Source organism: Alligator sinensis, unplaced genomic scaffold (assembly GCF_000455745.1).
Source record: "Alligator sinensis unplaced genomic scaffold, ASM45574v1 scaffold453_1, whole genome shotgun sequence".
Classification (NCBI taxonomy): domain Eukaryota; kingdom Metazoa; phylum Chordata; order Crocodylia; family Alligatoridae; genus Alligator; species Alligator sinensis.
The window spans coordinates 64460-80828 of record NW_005842485.1 but is presented as its reverse complement, the minus strand read 5'-3'; the positions used below and the strand labels follow the sequence as shown (position 1 = coordinate 80828).

The 16369-nt window shown below is 53.5% G+C and overlaps 1 protein-coding gene across 1 annotated transcript in view; it reads right to left on the bottom strand.

Moving 5' to 3' along the window:
- Positions 1-3158: 3158 nt before the first annotated feature.
- The window catches only part of SLC4A5 (solute carrier family 4 member 5), a 60749-nt gene continuing 47538 nt past the window's right edge, over positions 3159-16369 (bottom strand). Inside the window, exons 16-24 of the mRNA XM_025212781.1 lie at positions 15268-15381; positions 14501-14662; positions 13069-13247; positions 11434-11506; positions 10555-10623; positions 9059-9232; positions 8151-8312; positions 6608-6675; positions 3159-4072 (exon numbers count right to left, since the gene is read on the bottom strand). Coding sequence (XP_025068566.1) covers positions 3907-4072; positions 6608-6675; positions 8151-8312; positions 9059-9232; positions 10555-10623; positions 11434-11506; positions 13069-13247; positions 14501-14662; positions 15268-15381 — 1167 coding nt within the window. The 3' untranslated portion in view covers positions 3159-3906. The remainder of the gene's footprint in view (positions 4073-6607; positions 6676-8150; positions 8313-9058; positions 9233-10554; positions 10624-11433; positions 11507-13068; positions 13248-14500; positions 14663-15267; positions 15382-16369) is intronic.

Genomic DNA, 16369 nt, shown 5'->3' with positions numbered 1-16369 from the left:
TGTTTCTAAATACTCTATAGCAATGTGTTGGGTCCAAAAGAAACAACCTACCCTGGGAAGAGGCTAGACGCTCCAACTCTAGTTTTATGCAGCCAGGGGCCTTGAGGCTGCTGTCGGCAGCATGAGAGGCTGGCTGTGCCGTCGGCAGGGGAGCGCTGGTCTTATGGCTAGCAGTTCAGCGTTGAACTCAGACGTGCATGATTACCATGGGGACAATGCAGTCATTGCCCTCATTACCCTTTTCCCATCAGACTTGAGAGTAAGCACCCCTTTTCATCCCAGTAGATGTTCTGACTGGCATCTTAGAGCACCTCTGTTTCATTCAGTGCCTAACTATGACAGTACATATGGAGGAGAATTTACACAGGCTTTATTGGTGTTGTGTTAATGACAAATACCAAACAGCTAAGCAGAAGCACAGCAGGCCTTGAAATTGTTACTCCTCGCACTTTGTCCTTTCTGTATTTCGTAAGGGCAAAAGAAACTGGAAAATGCAAGAAACCTCTGCTACCACAATTCAAAATCTTCAGGTTAACTGTCATGCCTTTTCTTGGGCTATGTGAAATGCTGTACATGACAGTCCTGGTGCCCATAGCTACCTCAAATAAAAATGCGTGCAAGTCTATCATACCGTGGCTCATCTAGCACAGATGAGATGAGCCTACACTGAGATGTACATGGGGTGCAGTCCAAGTTCTGCTAGTTATTGCCTGTACAGGTAGAGCCAAGTGGCTGTCTCTTTAATGTCCAAGCCTAGACTTGCACTTTTTTTTTTCTCTCTTATTCTCACCACATTTGAGCACCCTTGGTTAGGCAGTGAGATGAGACAGATACTCTGAATTGGAAATCATTCTGGTTTTCTTTTGCTCATCTGGCCTCAAACATTTACAGAGGAGAAGCGTTTCTTGTGTTCCTGAGGTCAACTGCTGCAGTACTCAGCCAGTTGTCCTGGCACCCCAGGACCTACTTGTGTATCTGTTTTCTACCAATCTGCCCTTAATGGCACACCCCTGGCATGACTGCAAGGCACAACACACAGACTAGACACACTACTCAGGTGCGTTGCTTGGTGCCATGCTCAAATGCCACTTTAGCAGTTTTCTTTTGCCTGAGGGACTTTCTTTTGGCTTTTTGATAACACCTTAAGGAGGTGTCATTGCCCCCCATCCAAGGCCATGTATTGATGTTTTTGCTCTCATAAAAGAGAGGAGGGTGGGGGGAGACTGACTAACAAAACACTCCATTTTTCCAGGTGCAGAGTGCCAAGGCCACATGGCATCCATTGTCAGCACTGAGTGGAATTACCTAGTGACTGAGTCTACAAATTATTTACACAGATCCCTGACATTCAGTAGGGCAGAAGGGTTTGCCACACTGGCAGCTGAGGACCTGAGCTCTCCTGTGAGGCTTACCATGGGCAGCTGCATCTATCTAGAAGGTGCCAGCTCTACCCTGCCTTTGGCCGACCTAACTAACAAGCTTCTACCCTTAGGTGGAAGTCACTGCTATGGCGGAGGACACCAGCCCACTCATCTGCATGTGCCATAAGCCAACATCTGGCCTGTTGCACTGAGGTATGTGCATACTAGGGAGGTTGATACTGCACTTGCAGAGCTGGTTTTGACTCTATGCTTTGTAACAGTTGATAGCACTACCGAAGGGCCAGGACTGCTGAGGGGCGTGCATTTACAGCAAGACCATTAAAACCCACCAGGAAAAGCCACAGTCACCAGCTAGAAGCCTGGCTCTATGCAACCACACGTCTCCAGGCAAGGAAACAAATGCTGTTTAAAGGGGGGCATTTTGGACTGGTGTGACAACCGCTTGGGAACCATCCTTCCCTGATGGCCTGACACCTTGCAAGTGCAAAAGGTAAGAACCACTTCCCCTGGTCAGACCCTGCAAATCATTGAGCTGACTGGACAGACAGCATTACTAAGGCCTCAAGTACAGCTATCTTCATGGGGTCAGCCCCTAAACCATGTGTTCTGGTACCTCCTGTGGGCCTCTTCCAGACTGAGGGAGAACCACTCTGATCATGCGGACAGTTTGACTCCTCTGGATAGGACGGGAAGGCAAGGGCAACATCCCCATGCAAACTGGTGAGGGCTGAGTGTTTTGTGGGTGGGCTGCTCATCGGGACAGCTGCACAAAGCACAGGTTCTCTTCTTACAAAGGCTGTGCTGCTTTGGGTGCATGGGTTTATATTCTGGCAACACCCCAGACCACACTTCCCAGCTTGACTGCTGCTGTCTGCTAGCTGGCCTGCTACTCTGGGCACCTGCTCTGTTACAGGCTTCAATACCACCCACTAGGCTTCATGGGCAGTTGCCCATACTCTTGGACTGGGACAGCCAGTGCTCCACTGTCACTGTTGCCTTCTTTCAAGAGCCCCTGGCACACCCCCAAGGTCATATTCTCTCTTCACTTCCAGATCACACCTGCCTGTGGATGGGAATGTACCTTGGTCTTTCTTACCTCTATACTTAGAATTTAGGTACCTGTCCTGTTGGCTTGCACATTTTGCAGCCTGTCAATGAGTGCTCCTTACCTTCCCTATGTAGCCACCAGGAACACCAGCGCTGCACGGTCCTTTCAAGGGAGACTGCCATTGGACCAGCATGTGTGCTGGCTGCCAGGGAAAAACTAGCCTTTTTTTGTTGTTACCAGTGGGACTCTTTCTGTGGCTTGACTTGATGTGGATGGCGGGGGTGTGCTGCTCGGGCTGCAGCTGAGGACTCACTGTCTTGTGTGAGCCCCTCTAACCAGATGCGGCGGGACAACTGGCTGCTGTGCAGGCTTCCATCTCTAGCACCTAGCCCATTAGAGCAAGGAGTGCACTCACCTGGATCTGCTTGTACCCACCCACCTATACCTGCTTGGTACAGGGCAGGAGTGCTGTGTGCACTGCAGAAAGGGACCTTGGCATAGCCTCGGCCCTTTACACCCCGCCAACTACTCTGCTGGGACACAGTATGTTCCTCTGCAGAGCAGACACTCCTTCCTCCACTGCCTAGGGCCTGCAGCTGCATTGTTTGGAGCTGGCTGGAAGAGCTGCTCCGCGGAACAGAATTCCCCAGGCAGGGAATCTCCTTCACTCAGCTTGGGCCTGGTTTCCTGCAGGGTGCCGTGGCAAGCACAAAGCAGCCCGCCAACTACTCTGCTGGGACACAGTATGTTCCTCTGCAGAGCAGACACTCCTTCCTCCACTGCCTAGGGCCTGCAGCTGCATTGTTTGGAGCTGGCTGGAAGAGCTGCTCCGCGGAACAGAATTCCCCAGGCAGGGAATCTCCTTCACTCAGCTTGGGCCTGGTTTCCTGCAGGGTGCCGTGGGAAGCACAAAGCAGACCCTGCCACAAGCTGTTTCAGATTCCTGAGCCCCCCTCCTCTGGGGTGAATGCCACAGATGCCTTGGGGGGAGTGTGCCTTAACAGCTCCAAACCCTGCCCTTGAGAGCCTCGAGTTACTGGGGATGTGGACTAAGAGCATCCCAAGAGGAGAGCAGGTGGGAAGCCTGTTGGATCTATAGAGGGTCCTGGAAGGGCGGCTGCCGTTTGGAGCCGAGGCTGCCCGAATCCAAACACCCTTGGGCGGACCCTCCCGTCTTTGGTGCTTTCATCTGGATGTCACCAGCTGCTCGAGGATTGCAGGGGGACCGCAGCCCCATGGTCCTGTGGTGTCCTATGTCCTCAGGTGCTGCTCCCACCTGCCCGGCATGGGGTGGAGGCTGCCGGCCGTTTCTGTGCCTGCTAGAGCCAGATGGCTGTCAACAGCACTTCTAATCGCTTACACTAAAAGCCATGGGAGAGGTGTGTGTCTGGGCCCCTCCTCTCCTCAGTCTGTCCCATAGAAAAATATGCCCATTTTGGTCTTTACATAGAAGTGCCAGGCCGGTGCTGCCAGGGACTATAGCGTGGTCTCGCTGCCCATGTCCCGGGGAGGCTTCTCAGGGTCAGTGTCTTCCGAGTCTGACTCCATCTCGATCTTCACCTGGGGCACAGTGCAGATCGGGGTCTGTGCATAGTTGAAAGAAGGGGAGGATGGGCAGGAGATCTTCAGGTGCAGCGTGATGCTGGAAGGCAAGACAGCACAAGGGGGTTAGGGCACATCCTGGCAGGTCATCCTTTCCTCTAGCAGTGGCCAGGACCTCTCAGCTTCTTCTGGGGGGGGTGGTGCTGTACATGGTGACAGCACCATGCTACCATGCCTAGGATGCTACTATCCCTACATCCCCCAAACACAGGCGCACGCTTGCAGAGCTGCCCTTTGGCTGTTGCCCATGGTCTCCAGCATCCCTGAGACCGGCTTGACTTTGGATCAAAGAGTGCTGAAGGAGGCCCCAGCTGGGGCATGCTGCCAACAGCCCATCAAACAGTCCCTGTCCCTGGGAACATGGGGACACAGGTGAGGATGGAAGGAAGCTCCTCTGCCTCAGAAGTTTACTAAGCCAGGGGCCCCCATGGGTGAGGCGGGCTGTCATTACTGCCTCATAGATCCTGGCATGAAAGAGGGGCAGCCCCTTTGAGCGTCGAGCCAGACTTTGTGGGTTGCCAACTTCCAGCTGGGGACATTGCACCCCTGGCAGCTGGCTGTCTCCTCTGCCAGTGTGCAAGTTTTCCCTAGAGTGTATTTCCCAGAGCGTGGCTCACTCTAGTGACAAATGGCCTGGGCACTGGGCCTCTCTGATCCCATTGCTGGCAGGTTTCCCAGCCCACACCTTCCCTCTCTCAATTCCTTTCCCTTCCTCCTAGTCACGTGGCCTCTGTTGCCTTGAAAAAACTGCCATACAACAAGAATGATCCTTTTAGGTTCACATCTAAGCTTGCGGGGGCTGCAGAGGATTTTTACCCGGTATTTCTTCCTCTCCAGGACACTTCCCTGGGTCAGCCGCCACTGTCTGGTGAGGCTAGATGTCTTGCCTGCCCTATACTGCCAGCAGTCCCATGACTGACACAACCACTGACTGGGCTGGTCAACAGAGCTTGTGGGCACCTTGCTGCAGCCACTCATGTGTCCCTGCTGGGATCCCATGATTTCAAGGGACCTGGGGCATTTCATGCCCTGTGAGGCAGTGGTGACAGCATTATGGGAGGACTGGGAGCAGGGTCTGAGGTGAGGAACCCCTCCGTGTGCCCCTTGGGAACATGTCCCCTGGCAGTCACCGCTCACACATACAGCCTATGAGTGCAGCTGGCCTCTAGCAAGTTCCTTGCACCAGTGCTTTCCACCCATGGTTCAGGCTGGTTTCTGGTTTCCATGCCCTGGTTCTTTGTGATGTTACACTGGTGCCCTCTAGTGCCCACTACAACTTTTTGGCAATTTCTTAGCTGGTCTAATAAAAGGTATCAGCTCTGAACTGAGTTTTAAAGTTTTGCATTACCTGCAGTAAGCACTAGCGGGTCACATTTTTGGTACTGCCAGGCGACCCCATGCTCTCCCCTGCATGGCTCCTGGCACACGGGCTTCCTTTTCTGTAATCGCATCACTCCCAGTGCCATTCCCCACCTGAGCACTCCCTAGGACAGTGATGACTCCAACACCAGAGAGAAAAGCCAAGAGCCAGGAAGCAGTCAGCTTGCAAAGCTCCTCGCGCCACTTGACCTTAGCCAGGATTGTGGGCCCCCCTTGTGCTGCCACCTCAGCTCCATTTCCAGCCAACGCGCCAGTCCATGCAATCACCTAGCATGCCAGGGGACTGCATGGCTCTGTGCTGAGAGAACGGCTGCTTAGCCTGGCCCCCTGTGCACACGGGACCATCAGTCTTGGCTCACTCTGCAGCCACTCGGGCTCAGTCATTATAAATCCTCTAAGAATCCCAGCCCTTTACAGCCCTAGGACAGTGCTTTACCCAGCCCTGTTTTCACATCTCAAGCTTGAGGGTGATCACAGATTCATAGAGAAGTGGGGCTGGAAGGGACCTCCGGAGGTCACATGTAGCCCAACTCCCTGCCCAGGGCAGGATTATCCCTGTCCAAACCACCCCAGACAAACTATCTACACTCTACACAAGATGCCCGTATGCCCTGACACGACGCACCAAACACCAGAGCCTGCTACAAGTAGAGCAGGGGGGCCATGGCAGCCAACGTCCTGCTTCTATGAAAAGTTATCCATACACGCTTAAGAGATCGCAGGTAGAGGGCCATGCCCCCTGCTACAGAGGAAGAAGAAACCCACCCCCAGTCCATCCTAATCTGACCAAGGGGTAAAATTTCTTCCTGACCCCAAGTATGGCATCAGTCTGACCCTGAGCAGAGGGCAAGGCCCTCTAGCCAGGAACCTCCGGCCTGGGGCCTGCCACTGCCCTGCAGAAACTAGCTCCTGCTCCTGTTGGGTGGTGTTCACCACCCCCACCCCGTGAGGTAGCAGTGTGGCCACAATGCTAGAGAAGGACAAATCCCACCCACACAGCCCAGGGTGGACCTTCAGCTTCAGTGCTCTGTTTCCAAACCCTTCAAGCACAACCTCTCTGGGTGTACCCTGAGCTATGCCTTCCCCTCCCGGGGGGTCCATGCCTTCCTGCCACCACGAAGGCCCCTGATGCCTACAGACTGGGGGCTCTATGCCCTTGGGAGAGATTACCCACTTCTGTCCCACATCCTTTTACCTACGATCCAGGTCCGAGCCGTTGGGAGAGCAGTCAGACCGCAGCACTCCGGCAGAAGGACCTTTTTCCTGGAGAAAAACACAGAGGCAAGTGAACCTCCCCCAGGAGGAGAAAGGCGGCACACCAAAGCAATTCCCCAGGGCCCTTGCATTCAGAGGGACTTGCACAGCACAGCGGCCCATCCAGCACAGGCACTGTAGACTCTCTAGCTTGGTTGCAACCTCCTCCCTGAAATGCTGTGACCCAGCTGGGACATCTCTCTCTACCTATGCACTAGTGAAAAACCACACTGGATGCAATATGCTCTACCAAGCCCAGGACCACAGCCTTCCAGCAGGTCGCCGTCCTGAGGCATGGGTGAGAATGGCCCACCCAACTCCACATTACCTGTTAGGCTTCTTGGCACCTTATGGACAGTCTCCTCTCAACTCTCAGAAAGGAAAAGACTCAGCATCTAAGATCTCTGCTGCCTTCCAGCTCCTGGGAGGCTTTTGCTGCACCCAAGGACATTTTGCCTCAATAGTCACGGCTGCCCGTTTCAGCTGTGGAAGCCTTCACGAGAGGCAGTGACGCGTGCATTTAGGACCCCCCCCCCATATGACTGCCTATTTGCACAAGCCTATTTGCACCACCTCTGGCTCTCAGGGATCTTGGTGAGACTTCAGGGCACTCTGAATACTCTAGAGTGACTCGCCGAGGATTTCGGGGTCCTAGCCTTTGGTGCCCAGGTTGGATACTTTTCACACTGAGGTTCAAAAATTTGAAACAGTTCTCAGGAAAGGAACAAGAAAAAGAACCGTATCTCTGGAGCTGAGTGCAGTGAAAACCACCGGGGGCTCCACCATGTTCTGCCAACCACTCCCCACTTTCAAAACTGCCTACATGATTCAGGCACTGACACCACCCTGGTTCCTCCTTGGGCACTTTTGGACATTTTGCCCAGCCTGTTTATAAGTAAACTGTGAGCCTATCGAGGCCCACAGCAAAGCTCTTGCTGTGTTCAATAGGAGCCGGATTCCTGCCCCTTTTTCCCCACAAACACACAGGGTTCAGGAGGACACGTCACTCCTCCCAAATGTTCTGTAGGATAGCGACAAATTCCCCCACTTCGAGGCAGGCTTTCCTTCCTTCGGGACAGAGCTCAACACTTGTAACACAGGTGACAACCTCCACCGGATGGTAACACCTTGGCATCCTAGTCTGCATGGGCCACCTCCGCACCAGTCCCCTTGAGCTGAGAGGCCCTAAAACCCACCCCCAAGCTGAAGATTGGACCACTCTGGTTTTGCACCACTTGCAATAGCTACAGCACCCTTCTGCCTCAAATGCGCAGCAAATCCAGGTACTCACGAGGCCACGTGGACAGAGCTGCATTTTGCGACAGACCCGCCGTGACAGAGAGAGAACCCCAAGGCCCTCCCCTGAGAAACGCGCCTGGCACGCACAGGGCGTATCCCCTCCCTTTGAGCACATAGCTGGGAGCCCCTGACCCTAACAGGCCACGAAGCCCTCTGGCTCATTCTCCTGAGCCCTGTGGGCCCACCTCCTCTTCACTGCTGTCCTCCCCTCGGTTGCCTTTTTTCTTCTTCTTCTTGTCATCTTCCTTCTTCTTCTCTTTCTCGGGAATGATGTTGTCAATCCAGGCTAGGTCATGCTGGGAAAAGACAAAGTCCAGCATCTTCCTCACCAAGATTAGGGCCAAAATCTGCAGTGGAAAAAGGGGAAGAGAGAGTCATCCCAATGTGGGCAGACAGGTTTCTGTGCTGCAGGCTTCCCCGGAGGAAAACTGGCCAGTTTTCACCTTGAGTTACACCACAAAAAGGCTGTGACCCCTGGTTCCTAGAGCCAGGAGGGGCAGACACCTCAATAACCAGTGGCAGGCTATGGCAGCCCGGTCTGAGGATGCTGAGAGAAGCCAGACCCATCCAAGGGGGCTCCATGGCCATCTCTGAGGCCTTCAGAGAAGATGCGGGTGCTCCGGTTGTTACCAGACCAGACTACACCCACCGCATGCACGCGTACACACACACACACGCACACCAACCTTCCTAGTCTTTCATCTATGCCAAAGTCTGATGAGCTGAATTGAGGGCTTTGATTTGACCCCAGGGACTTCAGTTTTCTTTCAGACCTCAGACTTACACATCTCCCCGACGTTTTTTATTGAAAACGGGTCCTCTCAGGTTCAGACTGGAGGGTACCAACACCACCTGAGTGCTGTCTCTGAGAGGAACACGAACTTGAGGAGGAGCCAGGAGGCCTCCCGACCACAACCCCACCACCTCAGGTCTTTCAGCTCTTCATTAAAGGCCAAGTTAAATTGCCTCATGATGAGAGGCACCTCCTGAGGAGGAGGACATCAAAGACAGACCGGGGGCAGGAAGGGGATGTGCATGGAGACTTCTGCTCCAGGCCTGCCCTGGGAGCCAGCAGTGAGTGGGAGCGCCCTACCATGACAGGGAAGATGATGGCCACCACAGTGGACTTGAGGATCCAGAGGACGGTGAGGCAGATGATCTGCACCAGCGTGAAGAGGTGGATCCGCCGCAGGGGCACGTGGCGGAGGAAGACATAGTCTGGCTGGTGCTTGGCCGGCATCAGGAAGAGCTTGCAGCGATCCCAGAACTGCGAGGGAACAGACAGGTGTTATCCCAGGGAAAGCCTGGGTCCGGCAGGGATGCCACACAAGCAACAGTGACCGGGCAGCTGAACTACTACTGAGGATCATCATGACCCACTCCAGGGTGAGAGGAGCCTCAGGCATCTGCTGATGACCCTAGGGATCGGGACAGACCCTCTGCCAAGTACATGACTGCCCTGCTGACCGAGGGGGTTGCAGATGGGCAGGCTTGCCCTGTGGTGGATGCCTTGCTTATGGGGCCCAGATGGAGGTGGGAGCTGGACCCGCAGTGGACTCCTGCCCCCCTCTGCACACAAAGCACGTGGCAGGGCAGCATACTCAGCTGCGGGTCCCTCCACACCAGCCCTCATGTGCGGATTCGTGCTCCCAAGAGCCACAGCTGCTGCACCTGCCTTGACCCAGCCTCCATGGCTCCGGCCTAATGCCCTCCATACCTATTTTTACCCTGAGCCCCACCTTGTTCTCCATTCCCAAACAGGCCACAGGAACGGTCAGGGGCATTACACCCAGTGGTTCGACTGCCCCAATGACCCAGGCCCAATTTATGCCTACTTTTCCTTCATCCCTGGGGGATCAGAGCCTCGCAAGAGCTGAAAAAGTTGCACTCAGCTGCCAAGCTTTGTCTCACTGCCAGACAGATGGCTGGGGGTTGTGGCCTCATAGGTACCGGCTGGTAGAAAGGGGCCAGTCATGCACAGATCAGCCGGAGGGAGTTCCTTGTGAGGGGGATTGCCACCATTGGTCCCCAGCCAGCTAAATGCAACGGTGCTTCCAGACCAACATCTCTTTCATACCCGACCCCTGTAGCTATAGCAGCCATGGTCCAATTCAGCTTCAGCCTCTCTTCCCAGGCCTGGCTGGAAACCCCATGCCTGGCCTTGTCCATCTCCCTGGCACCTCAACAAAAAGCCCAGGGGGAGCTTTCTGCACCTCCATGGAAGGAGACAGAGTGGGAGACCCCATGCCCCCTGCCGTGCTCCTGCCAGTCTGCTTTATGTGGAACAGACTCCAATACTGTGGCGAGGAACAGGAGGGCGCTCCCTGAGACAGGCGGGCAGACAGACAGCAGTCCTAGTAGTACTACCCGCTTTCCTTGCAGAGCCCTGAGACCCCGCTGGGCTCTCAAGCAGTGAATGGATCCAGAGAGGACCAGGACCTAGACATCCATTCCCTTTCCACTGAAGTCCACTCCACACAACAACCAATAGGTTATTTCAGCTCCTGGATTTCACAGGTGAGGGGCCCAAGGATGGCAACTACAATGGGAGCAAGGGCACGTCATCAGTAAGCCAGGCGCAGCTCTTACCTGGATGCCGTTGAGAGAGGCCACCCCCATGTACAGGAAGACGCCATACAGCACTGGCATTGGGATATACTGTGGGCACAAAGACACAGTGCTTACCAGCCCCCATGAACTGATTCTCTAGCAGCGCTTCTCCTCCCTCACCTCTGCTTCCCCCAGAGGCAGGATCTTTTGCCACAGGTTGCCTGGGGCTCTGCAGGCCTGGGCTTCAGGGGAACTGCCACTGAGTCAGGTTCAACTGTGCTTAGCATCGCTCACCTGGATTGAAACACTGGCTCAGGGCCTAGGAAGCCCTAATGCTTTGCAACTATCCAGTAAGACCTGCCTGGAAGCCCCAGAAGGGCCAGCCCCTTCTTCGTCTCTTTGGGCACTTCAAACTTCAACAAGCCACTTGCTTTTTAACGACCTGGCGACCTCTGCGAGTGTGAGTCACAGCCCCGCTGTCACACCTGAGAGGGTGTCCTTCATGCACTCCAGTGACCAATGCCTACACTTTGGAGCAGACCGAGGAGGGGCTGCGGGGTTCTGGGTGCCCCTGCAATGTCATGTCACCCCAACATCATGCTTGGGATTAGAGGTTTTGTCATCCCTATTCATGAGGTGAGAGGGTGGACTTTAACAGAGGCCTGCAGCACCTTCACAGGAGAGGAGAGCACGTCTACCCTTCGTGCTACAGAGCCCAAGTGGAGGGCTCGGAGACTCGTGCCCCTTTCACCACCATCGTTATGCCAAAGGCAGATTAATAAGAGGTGTCCCCTGTGCTACACACTGTGACTTAGCTGGGGCTGGTTCAGCCCAGCTCTGTTCCCTGCTCAACAAGCTCACAAGTACCCAGCCTGGCTGCCAGGTGCAGGGCGACGTGGAGCAGGGCGTAAGTTTTACCTTCAGAATTGGAGCCAAGAAGACAGATATCCCGGTCAGGACAAAGACGATGATCCCGGTGACTCGCTGTTCCCTACCAAAGAGCAAAGACAGAGAGGGAAATGGAGCCTTCACAGGAGACACAGCCTTGTCTGCACTGCGCTTCTCTGGTACAGTGCCAGCCAGGTACGCAGCCAACACAGGGACGCCTCTTACACACACCTCTACCTCACCGCTACAGAGCAATGTCCAGTGGCAGGGATGGACGAACACCCTCCGCTGTTCCACTTCTGTGACAGCCGTGCTCTCTGCTTCCCTCTGCTCCCTGACAAACAGTCTTTCTGGGAAACACTTGTTTGCCTTCCACCGCAGCTCCATTTTGCTCTGCAACCCCAACCTCCCTCCCGGCTGGTTCTGCAGCACCAGCAAAGGGCGTCTTGCCCTCGCTCAGTTCCTGCACAGTCCTGGCTTGAGATATTTGGGAGTGCCCCTGAGCTTCTCTGAAGTCATCACCTCACATAACTGGAGCCCATTTCAAAGGCATACTCCTGTCCTGTAGGCAAGTGGGTGTCACAAGCTAAGAGCAACTCTAGCCAGAGTGACTGACAGCCCCTTGGCATAATGCTTGGACTACAAAAGTCACCAGGGCAGTGGAGAGTCTCCCTGGGGGAACTGCAAAGAGGCTTGGGGGCAGAGGGGGAATAGAGGCTCAGCATATTGTTCTGAGGACCCCTTTGCTGGGGCCCAGCCTTTTCTAGCTAGCTCTGCAGCGCAATGCCGTGACATGCTGGGCATGCTCTCCTATCTGGCAGAGGAAATACCATGACCATGATGGTGGCAGGGGAAATACCCTGACCAAGGTAATACAATTAAAGTGGCACTGTGTAGTGGATGATCGCACCCGGACAGGACTCCCTAGGAAAGCCTCATAGTTAGCTTCCCACTGCCCAGCTTCCATTGGGAGGATCTCAGCTACGTGATGACTTTATGGAAATGGGAGACTCCTCCCTAGCTTGCTCCTGCAGCCATATGGCTGAGGGCAAGCCAAACTTGGAGGCACCTGAACCCCAAGCTTCCAGGTTTGGGCCTGCATGTAGGATGCTCACCGAACAATGTGGAGGCATCTGAAGGCCCAGGCGGGGGTGGAAGAAGCTTGCTCGTTTTAGGGCTACATGTGGTTCTTGAATGACTCACAGATTTGGGTTTGATTTGGCTTATTTGACTTTGGACATGAAACATTTTCCTTAAAAAAATTTTAAAAATCAGCCTTGGGATCTACGTGACCTGCAGGCTGCCGGACAGTGAGCACCCTTGGCTTTCCCTCAACAAATCACAGCACCTGCACAAGTCCCATATGACTGACGGGGACCTCTGCCGGTCCTCTGGTTCGACCCTGGCTTAAGCCAGCCTTCACCCCTGCGAAGTGCAAATGCCTGCACTTAGACTTTGATCGCTGGAAACTGTGCAGTGACTCCAGGTATTTGCTCCACTGCTGACCCATCCTTGCTGTGAGAGAAACCCGCCTAACAGCCACTCTGGGTCCTGCTCTGCCATTTAGATCTATTCCTCCTTGTCCTGGTCCTTATGACCACAGAAAGGGACAAGCTCAGATACCTGCAGTGCTGCTGTTGATCCCTTCCCAACACAAGGCCTCACCTCACACCCAGGAACTGCGGCTGCTCTCCTGGCGCACTGGTCTCGGTCTCCATCTTCAGGCTGTCAATGTGGGCGATGGAAATGACGGTGGCTGCCACGTACCAGGGCAGCCCCATGAAGGAGCATATGGCCATCAGGATCCCAACCCAGAACAGGTCCAGGTGGTAGCCTGCTGCTTTCTGGAAGAGAGCATCCGGATGGGTCCAGTCAGAAACCGCACGCGAGCTCCCAGCCTCACTACTGAAGCAGGGGAGCCATTTAACATGCCCACCATCACAGCTGGGATTTTTGACAGCAGCCCTAGTTAGCAGCATTGCCAGGTCTACAATATGAAATTATCGTATTGGAAGCTCAAAATTATCCCAATTGCTGAAAAAGTATCATACACCGAAAAAATGCAAATAAGTACACAAATACCTATGCAAACAAGTCTTCTTTTTATTTACGTTATACTGCTCACTGTAAGTCGCCAGGGAGTGAGAACTGGGCCATCAAAGTTGAAGCATTTCTTTATTTAGAGACAAGCAATCATAAGGAAGTGCTGACAGCAAACCCAAAAGTCAATTAAGATTCCCTGAGAGTGACTTGGGTTTTGCATATGCTGCATCAATTAGCTGCCTCATAAATTATGGTAAATTTTGAACACTTTTACTGTTCTTGAGCCTACATCATACAAGGGTGGAAATGATCGTACAAATACGATAATTATTGTACACCTGGCAATGCTGCTAGGGAGGACACGTTCTTGGAGGAAAGGGCCCTTGGCAGCTATTGATCATGGCAGTGAGGGGCACGGCCTCTGAATCAGAACATCCTAGAGCTTTGATGCTGGAGGCTGCAAGGGAGAGTGAAACAGTGGAAAACACCCTGGTCAGACCCAGTTCTCTCTCCCTTCCAGTATCCACTCTCTGCTGCCGTGTGACACCAGAGACTGGACCAGATGGTCCTATGGTCTGACTCTGTACATGGCAATTCTTACAGTCTCGTGTTCTGCTTACCCTTTGGCCACTACCACTGTCCTGGCTTCAACCCCACAAATTCTGCTGTCATTTCTTGTCCCTCCAGGACTTGGGAGCTCTTTCTTTCCCAGGGCATGCTTTGGAGGGCATCCCTGCCCCAGATGCCTCAGACAAACTACTGCACAAGCAACATTGCACAAGGCAATGTCTTCAGCAAACACTGCACAAGGCGGGCCTTTGCTGCTGGGCAGAAAGGCAGCTACAGACCTCTGTAGTCCTGGAGTCTTGCCAGCACTGGGATGCAACTGGTGTCTCCACCCTCCGCTACCCTCGGGGCCTGCCCAGGCATAACTTCTCCTCCTGGCCAGGCACCACATTGCCAGGGACCATGTCATTGCCCAGCTCCTGGCCATGCCTCGGCCCCACGAGAGGAAGAGCTTGGTGCCTGCTCTGTGCCACTGCCCGAGCCGCACCCTCAGTTTATGCTCCTTCCGGTTGACAATGACGGCTGTGATCTGCTGGTCCATGAAGATCAGGATGGTGACCAGGAGAGCAGGGAGTGCGCTGGCCAAGTAGATCCACCATGGATTCTTGCCAAACGGGAACACAAACCACCCTCGGTCAAGGCGGGTGGGCTGAAAAGGCAACCGTTACCAGGGTTAGGGCAGGCTTCCAGGTTAGACTATTTCAGCATCAGGAACAAGAACAGCGTGGATTCTGGCTATGCACGTGTGGCATCTCAGAGGGATACTCCACAGGGACCTTGGGGCAAGAGTCAAACCACGCTCTATAATCATGGTTTTCCACACAAGTTCCTGCCATCTTGTTCCATGTCTGCTCTACCCGGGTCTGAACACCCCAGAGCCTGCACCCACCCCTGAAGGTTTTAATTCTGGCTCTGACCCACTACCAGGAGGAGTTCTCCAGGCTGGAAATCTCCCATACAACCTAGTCTGTCCAATCAGATGGTGACATTCATGCAAAATCGCTACTAGCAGCTTGCTAGAGCTGGAAAGATTTCAGTACCTCTCCCCTCTGGCTCTGAATTTTTAGCACAAACCTAGTCCAGACCCAGATTGGACCACTAGCTTCTTCCAAAATGCAAGGACCCTCCTATTCCATGGTTCTGGTGACAAGAACTGGCTTGAGGCTGCGCCACTGCCCTCCCCAGCCAATAATTTGTTCCTGTGCCATTACTTTCTAAGGGGTGGAGGTATTTACGAAAGGCTGTTTCTTTTACCTTAAAGTCTGTAGGCACTTGTAGTTTGGGTGTGTTCATTCCGAAACACAGATCAAGACCGACAAACATTAGTATGGACACAAAGATAGAGAAGTCACTGATAAGCTTACGAAGCTACAGAGAAAGAGTGGGAGACGAACATCAAAAAGAAAAGGGAAGAAGAGCAGCACAGTCAGAATGTTAATCAGAGAATGAAAAGATATTGTCTCAGACTCCGCGTTCACACACGCGTTCAGATCACCAAGACTGGCCATCATTTGGTATCCTTTTGCACCCACAGGCTTTGCTTCAGCTCCCTAAGCCATCCTCAATAACATTAAACCTGCCAGGCCCTCACAGGGTCCCTGCAACTGTGGTGTCTGAGCAGATTATACTCGTTAAGGCTATTATTAAACCTCCTGACCCCCACCCTCACTCCATAACCACTGGACCATCCACACACAGTCATACAGTCCTGATTGCTCACTGCCTGCTCTCATTTATGTACAGCAACTGCCAGGAGTTGCTCCTACTTCTGGAGGCATGACTGGACTGCCAGGCAACATGGGCTTGGGAGAAACGTGCCAAGGATGGGACTGTTGATAAATCAGACTGGCCAACACTGAACCATAGTGTTCCTGCCCATAAGTTGCTCCCATGTTTTCAGGTTCATTTTTAGGGGGGAAAAAATTCCTTCTCCCCTGAGTAGCCTTCAGTACTGGGACTATTTTGCCTTGACCAAATCCCATAGTACATAGGAGCATTGGATAATTACAGGTGAAACACACCCACAGTATGTGGTGTGTGGATCACCTGTAATGTCATCAGCGACTTGGACGAGGGAGTGAAATGTACTCTGTCCAAGTTTGCAGATGACACAAAGCTATGGGGAGAAGTGGACATGCCGGAGGGCAGGGAACAACTACAAGCAGACCTGGACAGGTTGGACAAGTGTGCAGAAAACAACAGAATGCAGTTCAACAAGGAGAAATGCAAAGTGCTACACCTAAGGAGGAAGAATGTCCAGCACACCTACTGCCTAGGGAATGACCTGCTGGGTGGCATGGAAGTGGAAAGGGATCTTGGAGTCCTAGTGGACTCCAAGATGAACATGAGTCGGCAG